We start from the raw sequence: 19,649 nt of genomic DNA, 5'->3' as shown, positions 1-19,649 counted from the left end.
TGTAAGAAATAAAAAGCTATCACTAACTTTTCGAAAACTAAAGCTTTACCTGACACACTGCTATAAAAGGAGAAGTATAATTTCCTCTAACTGTACTTTCACAAATATTTTCTGAGACCAACTATAGTCAAATTGCTGCGTAACCTTATTTTCCATTTTCTTCACACATTTTCACAACATACTCACTCCAGCAGTATTTAACGTTATCACTCCCAGCAGTCAAGGTTGGTTGTATAATGTCTTATTTGCCCAGAACCCGTTACTTGAAAGGAACACCTCTCCTGTCTACAGAGCAGATTTGTAGGTGGAGAAAAGGAGCCTTGCTGTGAGAAGAGTGGCAGGCACCGATAAATACTCAGAACAGAGCAGAAAATACATGAGACGTCCTTCACTAAGAAATGACAGAGTACTGTTCCTCTGCATGTGCTCTCAACTAATTTGTTGTAGAAAGACTGCTTATACAGCTCCCACAAGGGCAGGAACCTAACTGTTGGCAAACCTACTCAGAACTCACGCTATCACACACAGGAGACGTGTTTCTAGCCCTGTTTAATAGCCGAAGAAGTAAGATGCAAAGGTTACGTCAATACAACACTTAAAAGGCAATCCTCAGAAAGATCAGTGGAATAGGGCTCCGCAAGGAAAAATGCCAAGGGCTACGCTATAAATAGCATGTCTGGATATATCTATCCATGTCTTAACTTCACTCTGCCTTATTAGCTGCTGAATGTTCTTCTAATATACAGAGCTTGTTGGAAAAAAAATACCCACAGCACAGCACAGCTGTTAATAATTCATTGCCAAGGCTCTACATGATATGTCCTCAGATCTGTTCTGTTCACTATTTCAGCCACTATCCTGGAGAACAGAACAAACAGAGATGATTCTTTCATTCACAGGCAACATGAAGCTCAGAACAATATTCTAATCCCTTACAACAGGTCATGGGTTCCGAAATCTTTATAGTATTTCAAAGGCAGATGTGTATGCAGAAGTGAACAACTTAAGTATTGTAATTACTATTGGAATATGGTATCTGAAACACTATTCGAGAAATTGGACATTCTGTTCAGAATTCTTGAAATCTATATGAGAACTAAAGGCAAACACAATGCATTAAACAAGTTGCACTATTTTTGATACTTTCTCCTCTGCTGTGTTTACGTTACTGTTCATTGCACAAAGACTTCATTCTGACTGCATGTTGAGGCACTACTTCAGGCCAACTGATAAATGTAGAAACAGATTGAAGCATTATGTCATTTTTACTGTACCTTACTAGAACAGCTAAGAATGGGAAAACAGTACTAAGCCAACGATAACTTTGGTTTCTGCACCTCTGAAGGAAAGAATACAGAGTCACACATCAACCAATACCATATCACAGAATCACAGAATTATCAAGGTTGGAAAAGACCTAGAAGATCATCTAGTCCAACCATTACCAATACTTCCCGGCTAAATCATATTCATCAACACAACATCCAAACGTTTCTTGAACACTCCCATGGTCGGTGACTCCACCACCTCCCTGGGCAGTGCATTCCAATGCCTGACTACCCTTTCCGAGAAGTATCAGAACAACCAGCTCTCCTTTCCCCACAACATACGTGCATTTGTCTAGATAAGTACTACAGGCTAAAGATACATGTCATCGTAGCAGTTTGAATATTTTTGTTCTTCCATCTCAAAGTCCAAAATCTTGTACTTATTTTGGTAAGGGCAGAACTGAGAGCTGTGACCACCTCACAGATAAAGCAGCTCAGCAGAAGTTGCCTGTCAAAAACATCCCTACCTTTGCGCAGTGAGCAGGTGAATTTACTTACTGGCTATCCATGTTATTTTAAAATTAATTGGTATGTCTTAAGCCACTAATACATTTGAGTCATATTAAAAAAACTCACCAGCATCTGCTTTACACATTTCATACCTCAAGGTTCTTTCAGGCACCACAGCAGCAACATCAGACAAAAAAACCCCAAACCTTTAATCAAATCAGTAGACACCAAAATCAATACTGTGCAAAAGAAAAAAAAAAATGTTGCTGCTAATACCTATGAGTCAGTGCAATTTCAACTGTACACCCACATCTGATATGGCACTTAAATATATTCTTTTGAGTTAGCATTACAGGAAATAAAACAGTAGTTTTAATCACACTAATTTAGATATACTTGTTTGCTAGGTTCAGATTCAAAAGTTGTACAGTTTTTTCACTCACTCTTAATAATTCTTAGCCATAAGCAGTTACTTTAGAGCTCAAATCCTCTAGGCAGTCAGGGCAAGCAGGGAGCACCACCTTCAGAAGTAGTTTTTCAGACAGGAAACTTCAGGTACTTTGAGGTGTAGCTACCCAGTCATCCATGCTATGCAGCTGACCACAGGTGCCCATGCTTGAGCAGAGCACTGGGCCAGATGGCCTCCGCTGGTCTCTTTCCAACCTCGATCATTCTGCGATTCAGTGATCTGACATTTACAGGCAATTCTGATGTAGACTGAATCAAACAAAACTTAACCATTCTTTTAAACCAACACGCACTTGTTTCATCATCGAAACAAGCCAAATGATTCTGTTCCATAAAGCACACTGGACTACCACACATGTAAAATGTGCCATAGCACTAAGGAAGAGGGATCTTGCTCCAGCACATTATCTTCGGACCAAGAATGAATTAGCACAGTTAATAACAACATGGACACAAACCTGCAGGGACATCCACAGTTTTCTGTTCTTTAAAATCCATAACTGGAAGAAATGACAACTATGTACTTAAATGTCAAAACGTTTGGGAAACGAGCATGCAAGAAAATGCAAATGGTCAGACATGTTTGGGCTTAACAGTACTAAGTGGACCATGTTTTAATTTCTTATACCACGCTTACACCAAAACATACAAAAGATCCCAACACACTTGAGAGAATGAAATTAGAGTAAACCTTCAAAAGGACCATAGGGTCCTTTCTCTTGTGTTTTTACATTATAAGCCAAGGGGAGAACAGTTACCGCTAGAGGAAAATTAAAACCTGAGTTGTGCCTTAGGTTCACTATCAAATTCCAAAGAAAAATACAAGGTAAACTTCAAAAACAAGTGAATTGTAACCAGTCCGCCAGGGAAAACAGAATAACCAAATATAATCACATAGTAAAATTTTGCTGCTGAGAACACTGCTCAAGAAAAGCACTTTTAAATGCTAGGCAAGGGACTAAGTAGATGTGACTTTTATCTCAATTTATGTAGTAGTAAGTGTGATTTCAGGTTATCAGATCTCACAAACTTGTGAGTTACAACTCTCTGTGACTTAAAAGCAGTAAACTGAGAATATTTAAGAGCAAGTAATGGTTATTCTCATATCCCCCATTCTAACAGTAAGCAATTTAAAAGTAAATCCTTCAAGATGTATTTTTGCTCCCTAAATATATTTTAGAATTCAAAGAGGAAGACCTGGCTAAACTCAAACATAATTCAAATAGCAGCCCATGTTCATCTTCCTTCAATTTTCTGCCATCCCTCCATTATGCTGCCCAGAACTATAGCCACAGAACAGCATGTCTGAGAGAGTATGGACAGACCCCACTCCTCCTCCTTGGAATCCACGGCACCACAATCTTTCCAATATTCTTTGTCAACAGGGCTGGAGAAAAGACCAAGCTCTAAATGTACACAGTGAGTTCAGAAAGGGAAATAAATAAATAAATAAATAAATGAAAAATCACTCTCCCGTGTAAGGGAGATAACTTTATTTGTATCATTTATGTAGGTGCCTCTAAGAACAGCTTTACTCTCTTCTCTACATATTAATATTACGCTGCTAAAATTTAACCACTAGATTTTTCTCTAAGGGCAAACCAAACTATTATTTCGTTTTGTTACCAAAAGGAAAAAAAAAAAAAAAAAAAAAAGAGTAAAACATGTAATTCTGAAAAGGTACATACACCTCTACACTCTCCAAAGGACCTCAAAGAAATATTTCTGACCTGAAAAGCAAAATGAATAAAAAAAATCATCATCTGAGATCAGAAAAGGCCATACTTACTCCTTATTCCTGTTCTTAATGCATGGCTGGTAGAGAACTTTGACAGCATTCCACATCTCCGATGGTCCATAGCTGGGCACGAAATTATCGCCAAACAATGTAAAGACACTGTGGGATGAGGAACTTCCTGAGGACTCCACCAGCAATGTGTCAGAATTTAAAAGCCATATCTATAAATAAAAAAATAAATTATGTTACTGAGGATGAAATTAATTTCTTCTTCCACTCTAATCTTAAATCTGATGTACCATGAGCACCTGACACTAACACAACCGTTTCTAAGGAAGTGTTAAAAAAAAAACCAACACAACAGCAAACTGACATTTTATTTTCACTGTTACATATGACAGTCCCTAGAGAAGAAAACCAGGCATTAATACGGTCATTCACTATTAAGATCTCTTTCTCTATTGTAGAGCACATCATTTTGAATGACTGCACACTGCAGGCGGGGGAACTGAAAGACTAGAAGAGCAAACAAGTAAGAAATTTTACAAAACATATAGTTATGACTGGATAGAGCTAAGAAATGCAATGAGAAAAATAGTAATTAAAACGGTCTAAGGTAAGACTGGTATGAGGTATATGACATGCACAGTGAGAGAAAAAGCCGCTGGTAACAGAACATATACTATAAGTCATAACTGAATGCAATAATCACAGTCTACCAGAGATCAAAGCTCAGAATATCAGTGAAAATTTCACAAATAAGGATAGAGATGAATGGTTAAAGAAGTTCTGAGAGAGAACAATCAATTTAGCTTACACACATCAATTATAACAGGCAACTGCACTCAACACTTAGCAAGTGGCTATTTATCAGTTTTGTCCTGGTAACTCAAAGTACACATTCATAAACTGAGCTGCAAAACATACCTCTATACATACAGCTAGGGCTTTTACACACAGCGCTTTAAGTTGCACATTGAAGATGGTGGAGAAAATGGGGACAGAAAAGAAGCATCCTAAATACTAAGGCCATTACCACCACAGTTAGCTTTAATTAGAGTTTCTTGTGAAGAAGCCCCCTTTGGATGCTCTTTAGAAGGTGACTATCATTACAATTAGCCTATGGAAGAGTTGTATCTATCAGAATTTTCCTGTATCTTCCTTTAGAAGAAGCAAGCGCACCCTCAGTAAGTTTGCAGGTGACACCAAATTGGCTGGGAGTGTGGATCTGCCTGGGAGATGTAGAGAGGCCCTACAGAGGGATCTGGACAGGCTGGAAAGCTGGGCTGAAGCCAACAGGATGAGGTTCAACAACACCAAATGCCAGGTCCTGCACTTTGGCTACAACAACCCTGGGTGACACTACAGGCTTGGGGCAGTGTGGCTGCTAGACTGTGTAGAGGAAATGGACCTGGGGGTATTGATTGATGCTCAGCTGAACATGAGCCAGCAGTGTGCCCAAGTAGGCCAAGGGCATCCTGGCTTGCATCAGAAACAGTGCTGCCAGCAGGAGCAGAGAGGTGATTGTCCCCTTGTACTCAGCTCTGGTGAGGCCGCACCTTGAGTACTGTGTCCAGTTTTGGGCCCCTCACTGCCAGAAATACACTGAGGCCCTGGAATATGTTCAAAGGAGGGCAACAAAGCTGGTGAGGGGTCTGGAGCACCGACCTTATGAGGAGTGGCTGAAGGAGTTGGGAATGTTCAGCCTGGAAAAGAGGAGGCTCAGGAGAGACGTTATTGCTCTCTATAACTTCCTGAAGGGGGGCTGTAGTGAGCTGGGGGTTGGCCTCTTCTCTCATGTCATTAGTGACAGGACCAGAGGGAATGGTTTCAAGCTACAGCATAGGAGATTCAAGCTGGGCATTAGAAAGTATTACTTCTCAGAAAGGGTGGTCAGGCACTGGAATGGACTGCCCAGGGAGGTGGTGGAGTCACCGACCCTAGGGGTGTTCAAGACAAGACTGGTTGTTGTGTTGAGAGACATGGTTTAGTGGGAGCTATTGGTAATAGGTGAACGGTTGGACTGGATGATCTTTTAGGTCTTTTCCAACCTTGGTGATTCTGTGATTCTATGAATTAATCCATTTAATTTCTAACGTGAACTATGTAAAAAGTACTTCTACCAAAATGCTGATATGTGATTTCTGACAGCAACTTCCTACCACTTGTCCAAAGTCAGTCCTTTTCTCAACAGCAATGCCACAGGCCTGTATAAGTAATTTAGCCCACAGTGCAAAACAATCAATTGAATCTTTAGATGTATCTGACAGACAAGTCTCTTCCATTTGCCTCATTTCTTTTCTTTGTTTACCTTCCAACTTACTGCTAAAATACAAGCTAACTTACCTAATCCTACTCCAAAGAACAGCTTCATTAAGGTGTAACTTTCAGAGTTTTGCTCGGTGAATCCTATCCATGAAATGATACAGACAGCATATGTGAAGATCTGCCTGAGCCACATTTTAGTCTGATGTCAAAGTTTTATTTATTTTCAGTCTTTTAAAAAATCCTTAAGTACACAGCTTTCAAAAACTTGGTTATCACCAATTTAAAAAGAAACTCAATTTATGATCTCCATACATAAGTTAACTGTGTAATGTTAAGTGATATACACAGAGAAAATAAGAACAATGAGCACAAAACTCGTGCTTTAAAAAACATGTTTAAAAAGACTTAGGAAGGAACTCACCCTTATTTATTACATACACTGCCTAGGCTGCATACATTCAGGTATACAAGCACAAACATTACAAATGGAAATCTTTGGCAGGTTCATTTTCAATACAAACAAATGGAGCAGCCGGCCCACTATACATCAGCGACAAGACCACTTGTCTGTGTACTTACACAGCCCTAAGCAATTCTCTTTTTAAAATTTTCAAATATTAGTATAAACACCTCTTACATTACACTTGTGCCCACAAGGCCTCTTGAGTCCCAAGACTTAAGCTGTAACTCTGGAACACCTGTTGGTGTGTGTATTTTTCCCAGAATATCACCATGGAAATGAATAAGGCCTTTTTGATGTTAAACACGCATACACAAAAAAAATAATCCCTAATAAAAAGGAAGGGATTCCAATTAGAAGCTAGCCCCTATGCTAACTCAACCTCATATTGATTATTAATGAGCATTAAAAGGCTAAGCTAGCCCCCATTATTAAACACTAGACTCAAATCCCCATCCACCATAACAGTCTGAAGAACTCAGCTGTTACTATCTAAATAGGCAAACAGCATTAAATCATCAAGTATGGTCGGTAATTTTATTATTGTTTACATTTCACTTTCCAACGCAATATATTGACTACATGAGTAATTTCTCCTGATCTAAAAAAGCATTTATGAAAGATGCCATACAATTTGAAGAACTTGTAGCCATTAAAGATAAGAAATACTGGAACAAAAAGATATGTATTACAAAGCCGAGATCTAAGCTTTCCATATTTTCTGAGTAGAAATTCTTGTTATTTCGGTGTTGTGGTTTTGACTGGGACAGGGTTAATTTTCTCCCTAGTAGTTGGTTCAATGCTACATTCTGGATTTAGGATGAAAGCAGAGGCAGTATCACACTGCTGTTTTCATCGTTGCTGAGCAATGCCTACACAGAACCAAGGACATATCTTCTTTCTGCGTTGCCCTAGCAGCAAGGAGGCTGGGATGCACAAAGTGCCGCGAGGGGACACAGCCAAGACAGCTGATCTGAACTGGCCAAAGGGCATCATGCACAGGAACAAAAGCCAGGGGAAAGGAGGCAGGAAAATACCGTTGGGAGTGATGGTGTTTATACTCCCAAATAACTGCTACATATAAGGAGCCCTTCTTTCCTAGAAATAGCTGAATACCAACCTGCTGATTAAAAGTACTGAGTGGATTCCCTATTTTGCCTTGCTTGCACACACAGCTTTTGCTTTACCTAGCAAACTTTTTTCAAGATAAAAAACTTACCAGAATATAAATCCTTCCATTGTCACCTTTTATGATGAATCTAAATGTGCTTTTAGCTGAGGACAATTCCACAAGACACTGAGCAACCATGCTCTGTATGAATTGAGACCTGTTAAAGAAACACATCATACATTTTAATTACAACTACACAGGTAAGGTCATTCATACCAGTGCAGTGCAAGTATGAGCAACTTCCTACTGTCAATTCCACTACAATCCTACTATCCATTTTTACAAAGAAATTGAGCTTCTTTATCTTCGCCTCCACCAAAGCCACTTTATCTCCTTCAACAGGAACTATAACAGATTGGCAGTCTAATTTGCTCTATGTCCCTTACTTTGACCAACTCCAAACGTCAAATGATGAGTAAATACTTTTCCTTATACTTTACACATAAAAACACAAAGTTCAGAAATATGCATATATTTCAAATATAATTCACAAATAGAAAGGCCAGTGACTAATACAAAGTATATAATACTAGATAATTGGATCAAGTTCTGTGCCATCTCAGCTACAGATTGAATTACTTAAAAGCCTCACTTCCAATGAAACATTACAAGCTTACTTAACTCTACATAATAATCTTCAATTTCAATAATTAGTCACCAAATGCCATAAAAACTGAAATAATTCAAATAAGTATTTTATTTTTGTTTATTGGCTGAACACGGAAATGCTGCAACAAACTGTAATCTCTCATTATATACACAAAATTGTGCATGAGTGAATACTGACTATATTACCTTAAAATGCAGCACTTTGTTGTATCTAAATATTGAAAAACTTGGAATTTTACTAGGTTGCTGTCAGCCTTTCCTGAATGTAAATAACTGAGCAACTTATCTGATTTTTTACCTTGGCACTGTGCTGAAATTCTCTTCAGATGGCCAAATAATCACCTCAGTGACATAGTATTTAACAGTATCTAAAATGAAAAACATCTTTAAAGAATGAAGACTTTTTTTTTTTCCTGTTTTACAAATAGACTGTAAGTCACTGTATCATTATATTTAATTACACTATTATTAGTTTCGTGTTCCACAGCCAAGACGTGCAGCACATGATCAAATTCCTGTTCGGGTTTGTGGGAGAAAGACCTAATAAAAGAAAACACTGCTAGAAGACTGATCGGAAATAACTACATGATCAGCAGTTTATCATTCACACTGATCCTTGTTTAACACTAGGAACAATCATCTTGAAACAAAGTAGTAAGAACCCAAACACCTGGACTGAAATGTCTTACACATTGATGATTGCTGGTGCCAATTAACTCCTGTCCACTATGCACTATGGAAGTTTTTTGAGTTCAGAATTTAGTCTTCATCAAGAATGTAAAAAACTATTGCACTGAGGCTCCAAGTCTAGGCTACACATGCAGCCTAACTGAATAGCAAGCAGAAAAAGTTACATATACAAAGTAATAAATTAATTCCACTAAGCCTTAATATAAGAGCAATAGTAAAGATTCATCAGTTCCATAAATTTCAAGCGTAGAATGGATTGCCTCATTTGACAACTGTCCAGACACGCCATAAAAACTAGATGAAAATAAGCTTCTCTGTTCACAGCAGGGGAGTTGGAACCAGACAATCTTCCAACCCAATTCATTCTATGATTCTCAGTAAGACACTTAATCCTGTTTTAATGATTCTAATGGCTTGGCAACTCCACCTCTTGTCTAGATAAGTATTATGGTTTGTTTAATTATCCTCACTGTTAAGAAATTATATGTTAACTCTGAGCTAATCCATGCTGTGCCTTGTCCAAGAAGGCTTACCCTAAGCAAGGAATTGACTCCACTGCTGCAAGGGCACTGAGAAGATGTTTGAACACAGAAATAGAAAGTGGGAATTTCACCTCCCTCCCCCCAAAAAAAAAGCCCAAGCGTATGTGAGAATAGAGGTGGGGAGAAGAACAAATTTGTGTCTGCCCTTCAAATTCTCCATAAAGCTCCTACACTGCTGCTGAAATATGCTGAAAACAATCAATAAGCTTTCTAACTTCACCAAAATACAGAGTCCAGAACAATTCCCTGCACATCTACGCTGTGTTTCCTGTCTCCTCCACCAACAATCGCATCAACTATGCGTTGCTAGAGTTGTCTGAAAGCTTAGATGAGGACATTAATTCTTGATGATTTGTAAAGATCTTTTCTAGCCCCTGATTTTGCAAAGTCTTGCAACTTACTTTGTAGGATTTCAAATGTCTTACCTTAAAAGTGCTTTTCTTAGCACTTGTATTTTTTAGATCTCTGTACAGAATAATTATTCAAACTTCTCTGTCTTCTGTCTCCTTGTGACTTATTTCAGAAGCAGGCTTCACATTTTCTGCTACACTTTTATATTCTCTGAACAGAGATGGACTCACACTTTTGCAGTAGGGCAGAGGGAGAACGAAAGAAAAAAAAATCCTGCTAGAAACAGTCTTATCACTGCTTATCCCCCTGTTAAAAACTGTATTTTGAAGAACACCTTCCAAATACTTCAAGTAAGCCTTAAATACTCAGTGTCACAACAGCTGTTAGAAAACCAAGAATCTCAAAATTTCATTGTCAAATGATAAGAGGCTTCCTTTCCAAGAAAGTAGACTTGCAGTTAGCAATAATAGTTAACAAAGCACTAGAAGCTCAAGATAAGTTATGAATTAACCTTTCCATTATTCTGTTTTGACTGATAACAAAAGAAACCATCTGCAACTTGTCAGGTCTCCTATTCGACTGGGATTTGTACTAAACTGGAACCACACTTCCTGTTTTTCAGAGCTTTAGAATTAAGCAAATACGCCACAAAAACCAAGATGTGGAACATCCCTGCAGTAAGTCAAGCTCAACACCTCACAGAGAGAGCAATTCCAGAAGAGAATGACACACATACACTGGCACCAGCACTACATTTTTTTCTGATAAACAACATTCCTGTACAGTTTTTAACATCTAATACTCATTAGCTGACACAGTCAAGTATAGTTCAGATTGCACATGCAATACCTGATGATACTGTTTCTCCCAGTGTTTTCTTGCAGCGCTTGCAAATTACTCTGGTATTCTCCTTTGATTTCTGTAGGACAAAGAAACATTGTTTAAACATTGCTGTTATTCTGAAAAAGAAATGTGTAATTTTAACATACTCCCAGGAATGTACAGTGAACTTTGTACTTTAGTCTGTTCCCTTTATGTTCACATATACAGAGATGTGCATTGAGTATTTCAGTCTTCTACACTTTGACATGATTTCAAGTTTCATACCAATTTCAAAATCAGGCACTATTACCAATCACACAGGACAACCTGCATCAGATAATAAGACAATCTCATAATATCCAATGACTGTATGATAATGAGGTGAATAAGGGCAAAATAAAGCACACAAGAACTATTCCTAATTTATATATATATACAAAATATTATGTTGTAACACGACTATCAGTCAGAAGGATTAATGAGATGGAAAGGTGATATAGGAGTGGAAAAGCAAAAGGGACAAACAGGAAAGGAATGCTGACCCATCTCTGAGGATCTAGGCCTGTGGGGAAAAACTCCACAAGGGAGGGATCTCCAGCCAGAGATCCTTCTACAGTGGCAGTCAGCCCTTAAATGGAGAGACAGAGCCAGGCTCTACTCCTTTTAGTCACACAGCTGAACTGCCTTCACCTGGGCTCCCACAGCTCACCAGGTCCTTTCCCCAGATGCATAATCAGTGGCTTAGGCTGTTACTCAACAATTCCCATACACTACCATCACTCGGTAGAAAGTTTTAACCACCGTGAACAGGGTTGTAGGAATACCAGCCTAACATTCAGCATAGTAGAAAAGTTCTATAGAGTATGCAGTAATACTATGAAAGAACTAAAGAGCACAATGTGTTATGGTACTTCAGAACAGTGATGTGGATTCAGCTCTATTCTATTAATTCCAGTGTTCACGTTTAAACACATTATCAGTAGAAGGATACAAGTAAACACAACTCCTACTTTAACATAAAATATAAACTCCAGAATTGGTTCTTTGTCAGATTGTTAACCCGGCTGTAGCACAGTACAACTTCAGCCTGGAAGTAACGTGTAGAGGCAAACACAATGATGTTCCTAAGTTAAAAAACATACTTTCTGGAATCTGATGAGATGACCTCTAAATTATCTTTGTATAAATACCTTCATAATTGTTAACTCAATACACAGTTCATAAAAACACCTATGCGTAATTGAACAACTACCATCTCACAAAATCCAAACAAGTCAGAATCAACTTAAGAAACCATACCACAGGATGTGTCTAACTACGACTGTCTAAATTTAGTGCAAATTAGATTAGAGTATTTCCACTCTGCATTTATCTTTTTCTGCAGCCTAACAGATGCCTGCAGTTTCCATACTTTCCAATTGGAGAGAATACACACACGCCTCTTGGGAAGTATGGTTTATACTCATCGCCACCACTACAGTCCTCAAGCTTTAAAATATATGACGCAAGATAGATCTCATAGACTGCTGTCCAGAACACAAATAACTGTTGCATGGCCTATCACATTACAGAATTTATTTATTTTTAAAGAGCTGTGTGAAACGTATCCTATAGCCTTAGGTACACTTTTCATCTTCTGAAGGGAAATGCTGAAGTATGTCCATTACAGACTGTCTTCAGAATCAAGATGATAGGCTTCTGGATTATATGGATATCCAAGCCTTATTATCCTTGTCACTATTAAGTAATACATTATTATTTGATCCATTCTGATTCAGGGGCCATGGAAGAGGTGGTAAAGGAGACCATAGACAAATAAAGTGCATATGTTGGACTGATTTTTTCAGTAGGTACCTCTTGCTACAATGAGAGAGGAAGTTACACATGGGAGACAGATGAACTATAAGCATCAGTCCAAACAATTAACTTATGTTTAGTCCAACAGCACACGCTCAAACAGCAAATGACAGCGTTTGTTTCAGGTCATGAATTTTTCCACTGCAAGGCTAATAAGAGAATATAATTCTCCAGAATTAGTAACATGATTCTTGCTAAAACACATCTATAAAAAGTGTTAAAAATAATTGGAAGACTTACGAAAATATTTTCCAGAAAATAAATAGACAGGAGAAGAGATATACAGTTACAGTTCTCAGTATGTTTAATTTTATAAGTAGGCAGAAAAGATTCAGGTTGATTAATCACTGAAACAGTTTAACTAAGAATGTGATAAAGTTGCCTTCATTTGAATTATTAGACCAGTACCTGACATCTTTTTCAGATCATGCTATAGTTCAAACAAATGAAAGATTTGATGCTGGGAATGTCTAGCAAGAGTTCTCTGATCTGTACTATGCAAATACTAAAATGAACAGGAAGAACTGCTTTAGCTCCCCAAAAAACAAGGAAGCGGCTCACAAAATCTGAACTCACAATGAAAAAGTCCCGATTCTCAGCACTCTCTACCAAGCTCGTAACAGACTGTGATAGCAAACTCCCCCTCCTCATAAACCAGGAGTCCAAATAAAGCTCAACAGAGAGCGCTACAGCCTCTGTGAAAACTTCAGAGAGCCACAGCAGAAGTGCAGCCCCCTTGTTATGAAGATCACAAAAAACATCTGGTTCATATTTAAGGTTATTTCCTTTCTTAATTCCTGTGCTTAAACATAAACAGCTTATTTTCATTGCTTAATGTGAAGAGCAAAGCTAAGGAAACTGTATTTGTGTGAAAGAGCATTTTGAGGATGGTACAAATACTGCATAGTAAACCATAGATGCAGCACTTTGTTGAAAGCTACAACTTGGATGTTTTTTCCTGACTATGATTACAGGTGCTAGCTGAGAATTGTGCAGTACCGTACCTATAAACCTCAACTAACTCACCGTATCACGCTTCAGCAGAAAAAGCAATAGCTTTAGCTAGGCTAATTAAATCAATATATCTATTTGATAACTTGCAGCTGCCGGCAACCTGCAGATGGTGGTGGATCACCAGCCCGGTATTTTCTGCTTCTATTCCTAAAGATCCTTGATACGGCATCAGGGAAAAATATTTTCCCCAAGAGATACTATTAGGATGCTGCAGAACCATGTGACATTTAAAAACTATGTTACACTGGAAGACTAATAGATGTGAGAAATGTTTGCGATGGAAGGATGCTGTCTTGGTCCCACAGGAGGCTGGAAAAGATTGTTTAAGCATATCTAGTATATTCCTGCTACTATTTTGGTCACAAGCAAACACTTTCCAAAGAACTGCAATGCAATTAAAGAAGAACTTTCATACTGAGACAGACCACAATGGTATTCTATAAAATGAGAACATTTACGCCAGTAGCAATCTATCTTGCTTCTATTACTCTCATATTATGGAAGAATTTTCTGTTTCAGTATGAGGGCTTTTTTCCCTTATTAATCCAGCTTCTGCTTGATCTTACAGTTTTCTGCTCATTTGCTTGGCAACTGAGCGATGCTAAAAATACGAAAACACAAATTGGAATTCATTGTAAGCCTGAAAGATGTAGAAGGAGGGACTTGACACAAACAAGGAAAGAATTCTCGACTTCAAAACAAGAGAGTCAATCTGAAGATTCACTGCACTAAATTAGTATTGCATGTTTCTGCCAGAAAACAGCCTCCTCCCTCATTCAAAGTTCTGCTATTATTCTGGTTTGACCCATATCTCAGTAACGTTTTTGTCCCGTATCTTTTTTATTATGTTTAAGCCTCAAAGGCAACATTTCCCTGTCAAACATTTCTTTGACTGATTTTAGCAGTATGTTGGGCAGACTGTTCCTCTTTCTCTGGGCTGCAGTATGAATTCCATAGACACTGCCTCTTCCCATCTTTGTTCCCATTGTTCCACGATCTCTTTTGAGACTACTGAAATGTAAGATAATTAATTTTGGGGACCTCTGACAGAAGTCATTGTCCTTTTGGAAATTCAAAATCTTCTACTTATCCACCTTCTTAAGAATACTTAGAAGACGTAACTTCAATTGTCAAATAACTCCAAGAGCTAATCCAGATTAATCTGCTTCTCTCACGCTGAAATCCTTTCAGGATGTCAGTTCTTACATTCCCTTCCCCAAATTCTGCTTTTCAAAGAACAACGGAACAAGAAACCAGAGAGACCACAGCTTCAGGACTTGCAGATACAGACAAGAGGACAGAACTGTTCTCAAAACAGATGGCTCACTCAGATGCATCACACCATTAGCAAGAGATCTGCTGGAATCCTGCTGATTTAAAAAGATAATACAAATCCCCTACAACAGTAAACAGCAGCACTGTATAAGAATCAGTGTCTCTGATGTTACTTTCAGCAGATGAAGAATTTGGTGCAGGAAATCTGCATATCAGCTGTTACAGACACACAAAGCAGTAACTGCTTCCAAAACTTCAACAACCAGATTTAATACATAGTATGGCAGAAAATAAATGAATAACTGCAGGATCAGTCTTAGCACAAATACAGACGAGCTGCACATTAGCGGAAAAGATTTTAATGGACATGCAAGCTAAATTCCTTGACGCTCTTTTGGTGGTAGTAGTAATTATTGCTCAGACTTTTATATGAGTGCTGGATTTCCAAGACAAGTAAAGCAATCCATTTTATTTCCTCATCTCACTATTGAAACATCAGTACGCCTACACTTTTTTTTCCTGAGCAACAACAAAATTTTGATGTTTCTAAGCCAAATGGTAGCCCTACTCCTTCAGGCTCTGCTGATGGATATCTCCTCCTGAAGCACTTCATAGAAGTCACCTTCAGCAGCTACAGCCTGGAGTGGCAGATCCTTTTCACCAGACAAAGAGCACTCAAATGAGCTCAACATTCTTCTTTCATTCTGCCAGTGTAAGGGAGCTACATCTGAAACACATTCTGATTTTTTAAAATCATACTAAAGTAAAAAAAGAAAAAAACACAAAACCCACATTTCCCTTTGATAATATTTATATTTATGCATTCACTCATATTTGGAGGAAAAAAAATAAAGCAATGCTTCTAGTTCTCTCCTTCTGCTTTGTTTCACTGCCCCTTGACAGACACCTAACCAGTTATCATTACTATCTGAATAAATATTGACCATCCCCACTGAGGATATTTTTTTGGGGGGTAGAAGAGGGAATACTCGGTTCCAGAACTATATCATTAAACGGTTCATACCCAGGTAGGTATCATGACACAGTGCTTGTTTTAAAAAACAACTCAGAGTATTGTCTGGCTTCTATGCAGCTGAATGCCAACAACTATTTCTGACCTTCAAAACACCCTTGTAATACTTATAAGTTAAATAAGCCAGTGATAACAATGTGTTTCACGAGGAAAAAAAAAAATTCTAATACATTCCCTTAAGAATTATTAAAACAAACTACTTTACCGAGGTAGAGTCATTCTGAGAAGTGTGATGTTCAGTCTCTGAGCTGCACTTGGGAGATCCAGGCACACGTGATTGATTTCTTGAATTCAACAGCAGAAAAGTGTCTCCAAGAAAACAGTCGTCATGCTGAGGGTGTAAAGCACTTCTTGCAAAAGGATTAGGGTGACAACACCACTCTTCTACTAAAGCACTCCAGTTTTCACTTGGTAGAGGAAGAACTCTGAGAAATTTCCTAACAGGGAAAAAAAAACACAGTAATATTTTCATATATTATTTCCTGAGACACTAACAAAGAAATGGGACTCCTTACAAGAAGGAAAGATGGCACTTTCTCCAAAAGAAGTGCTTGACTCTCCTTCTTTGGATGAATTCTGAGAAAGCAATGGCCAAGTGTTTCCTGCCAAGTTTGCAACGAAGTTTTTCCCACGGGTGAATCTCCAACGATTATATAGCAGAACTTGGCATAACTTTCTTGTAACTAATCACATGGTAAAAATAAAACAGATCTACTCAGTCAAGAAAAATATAACAATGGATATTATGCAGTTATTTTTATTACTGCAAAGTTTCCTTGCACCAACCTTTAATATATACAAGAAAACAAAAGAAAAACAAAATAAAGCTGCCAAAGCAAGGGATAGAATGTCTTTTGAAGCCTCTGAAAGTCAGATACCAGACTTTGAAACAAAGCTAAATCCTGACAAATACCACAGCCTGTATCCATTAAAAGAAAAAAGGATGAAACAATGCATTCTTAATTTATATTCAGATTTGAGTTTCAAAACATACAGACAAAAAAAACCAAACCAACACCAACCAACCCACTCACTAAATCAAATCCTCTTCTCCTGGGTTTCTATACACACCAAGGTGTCTGCCACAGGCAATACCACACTTTACATTCTTTATCCATTTTTTTTTAACTTCCTTCCTTTAGCTACCCACAGCGTCTAAGGATTTTAAAAGCCAAAGTTTTGAAGCATTGTTTTAAGTTCTAAAACACACTGATAGCTGGAATAAATGCATGAGACTATATAAATACTACCTTAGTCATTATGCTCAATCGTCAATACGTCAAATGCTTGGAGTTCCTACAGCCATTCTGTGGTCTCACCACACATGATTTTATCAAGAATTTAAAAGCACTGATGAATATTGTCCACATATTTACATTTGCTTTAATCTGTGTTTTCTAGGAAACTGCTGCACTGGGAAAAAAAATCTGCCTCTTTACCAAAATAATAGACAATAGCTTTAACCGTGTGTTCTCCAACAATTTCCTAGATGCAGCCTGTCACAATGTTTTGTTATCTGTCTAGTTTGAGTGCTTTATTTTTGCTCTCATATTTTTGTCTGTTCTTGCCCAGACTCCTCACACATCACTTCTCTATTCTGCTCCTAGTTGAAAACTTGCAAATCATCAGAAAGCCAGTGGGGCAGCAATTAGACACCCTCCTTTCCATTTCCTGCATTTCAGACTGCTCTTTTCTGAAGATGCCTGTTTTCCCATCACATTTCACTGTGCTTTCTGTATTGTTGAGTGAGTCAAAGTAAAACTCTGTATACAATCTTCCTTCTTTCTCAATCCACAATACGTTTTAAACTGTGCTTGCCCCATCTGCAGATGGAACTTGGAATAACTGGTACTCCTGCCCAGCTTTAGCATTATGAGTAACATCACCTTATGGCACTACGCATAGCTGACTTCACTCTTTGTAGTCTTATACACTGTCAGAGATATTATCATGGTTCAGATGGAGGTCTAAAGACTGATTATTCTTCCCAGTCTTATACAGATGGTGCTAATGCCTGGACTCACACTGAAAAAGGTTTTCATTCCCTTGTACTATTTGTCATATTATAGTATCAAAAAGCTGGTATTGCTCAGTAATACTTTTTAAAGTGTTAAAGGAAAAAGAAAGATTACCTTAGGCTGCAAATCAATGCAGTCCAGTTTCTTTACATTACTCTCTTTACCCTCACAGCTTGGAGTACCCCCTTTTGTGAATTGCATCAAGATGTTGAATACTTGCCAAACAAAAAGCAGTTACTCTAATCAGCAAGAAGTTCCTAAACAGGTTCTTCCCACCTGAGCTATACAGAAAATATAACTTTTCCACTCTATTTTAGGCTTTCAACATTCAGAGTTGAGAAGCCTTATTCTAGATCCTGTCTCTAGAACTGGAAAAATGCTAACACTTACTTGAAATTAGCTTTCCAGGAAACAACAACAATAAAAAAAGAAGCCTGAAGTCTACCAGGAGCTGACTCTCTTAAAGTTGCTAAATACAATAAAACCTAGCCTATAAAGAAAACCTATGACCTTGATAACTGATAGCTAAGTTTCTACTTTAAGGCAGTTATCTAACCAGAGAGAAACTTAGATACATAGTCTCCCTCTGAAAGCATCTAATACAGTGAGGCTAATCTGCCCTTCAGAAACAGCTCTGAGTTGGGACTAATTTAAACAGTAATTTCTTAATAATCAATTTATAAGGGGTTATCAGGAGTAGTCAGTGTGGGTTCACCAAGGGGAGGTCACACACAACCAACCTGGTAGCCTTCTATGATGTTGTCACTAGCTGGATGGACGGGGGGGAGAGCGGAGGATGTAGTCTACTTTGATTTCAGCAAGGCGTTTGATACTGCCTCCCACGACATCCTTACAACAAAGCTGAGGAAGTGTGGGATAGATGAGTAGACAGTGAGGTGGGTTAAGAACTGGCTGACTGGCAGAGCACAGAGGGTTGTGATTGGCAATGCAGAGTCCTGTTGGAGACCGGTAACAAGCAGCATCCCCCAGAGGCCAGTGCTGAGTCCAGTCTTCTTCAACATCTTCATCCATGACATTGATGAGGGGATAGTGGCCATCCTCAGCAAGCTTGCTGATGATACAAAGTTGGGAGGATTGGCTGACACACCTGAAGGCTGTGCTGCCATTCAGTGAGACCTGGACAGGCTGGAGAGCTGGGCACTAAGAAATCAGATGAGGTTTAACAAAAGCAAGTGTAGAGTCTTGCACCCAGGGAGGAATAATTGCATATACCAATAAAGGCTGGGGGATGATCTGCTGGAGAGGAGCTCTGCTGAGAGGGACCTGGGCATCCTGGTGGACAACAGCTTGGCCATGAGCCAGCAGTGTGCCCTTGTAGCCAAAAAGGCCGATGGCATTCTAGGGCGTGTGTTATGGCTTTGAGATGTTGCTGTCAATATTCCACATCATAACATCATGTGCAGTATGGATCATTGGAAGGTCCATTCTCCAGTTCCATGGAATGGCGGCATCCCGAGTACTCAGCTCTCGGAGGAGAACTACCCTCTAGGATAAACATCACAAAAACATGACAGGTGTGTTAAAAAGAACATGG

The 19,649-nt window shown here is 38.5% G+C and overlaps 1 protein-coding gene across 5 annotated transcripts in view; it reads right to left on the bottom strand.

Moving 5' to 3' along the window:
* UBE3D (ubiquitin protein ligase E3D) overlaps window positions 1-19,649 on the bottom strand; it is a 71,695-nt gene that overhangs the window by 44,727 nt on the left and 7,319 nt on the right. For 2 of the 5 annotated variants that reach the window (XM_085541946.1, XM_015859013.3), the window contains exons 4-8: window positions 16,282-16,513; window positions 10,925-10,994; window positions 8,791-8,860; window positions 7,932-8,040; window positions 4,036-4,205 (exon numbers count right to left, since the gene is read on the bottom strand). In XM_085541946.1, coding sequence (XP_085398072.1) covers window positions 4,036-4,205; window positions 7,932-8,040; window positions 8,791-8,860; window positions 10,925-10,994; window positions 16,282-16,513 — 651 coding nt within the window. Of the gene's footprint in view, window positions 1-4,035; window positions 4,206-7,931; window positions 8,041-8,790; window positions 8,861-10,149; window positions 10,307-10,924; window positions 10,995-16,281; window positions 16,514-18,834; window positions 19,601-19,649 lie in introns of those variants that run through there. The other 3 variants (XR_014944185.1, XR_014944184.1, XM_085541947.1) reach the window with 3 other exon arrangements.

The sequence above is a fragment of the Coturnix japonica genome, chromosome 3 (genome assembly GCF_054131305.1).
Source record: "Coturnix japonica strain WE chromosome 3, WE-NBRP24, whole genome shotgun sequence".
Classification (NCBI taxonomy): Eukaryota; Metazoa; Chordata; class Aves; order Galliformes; family Phasianidae; genus Coturnix; species Coturnix japonica.
The sequence above is the reverse complement of the archived record's forward strand: the minus strand, read 5'-3'. Positions and strand labels throughout refer to the sequence as shown.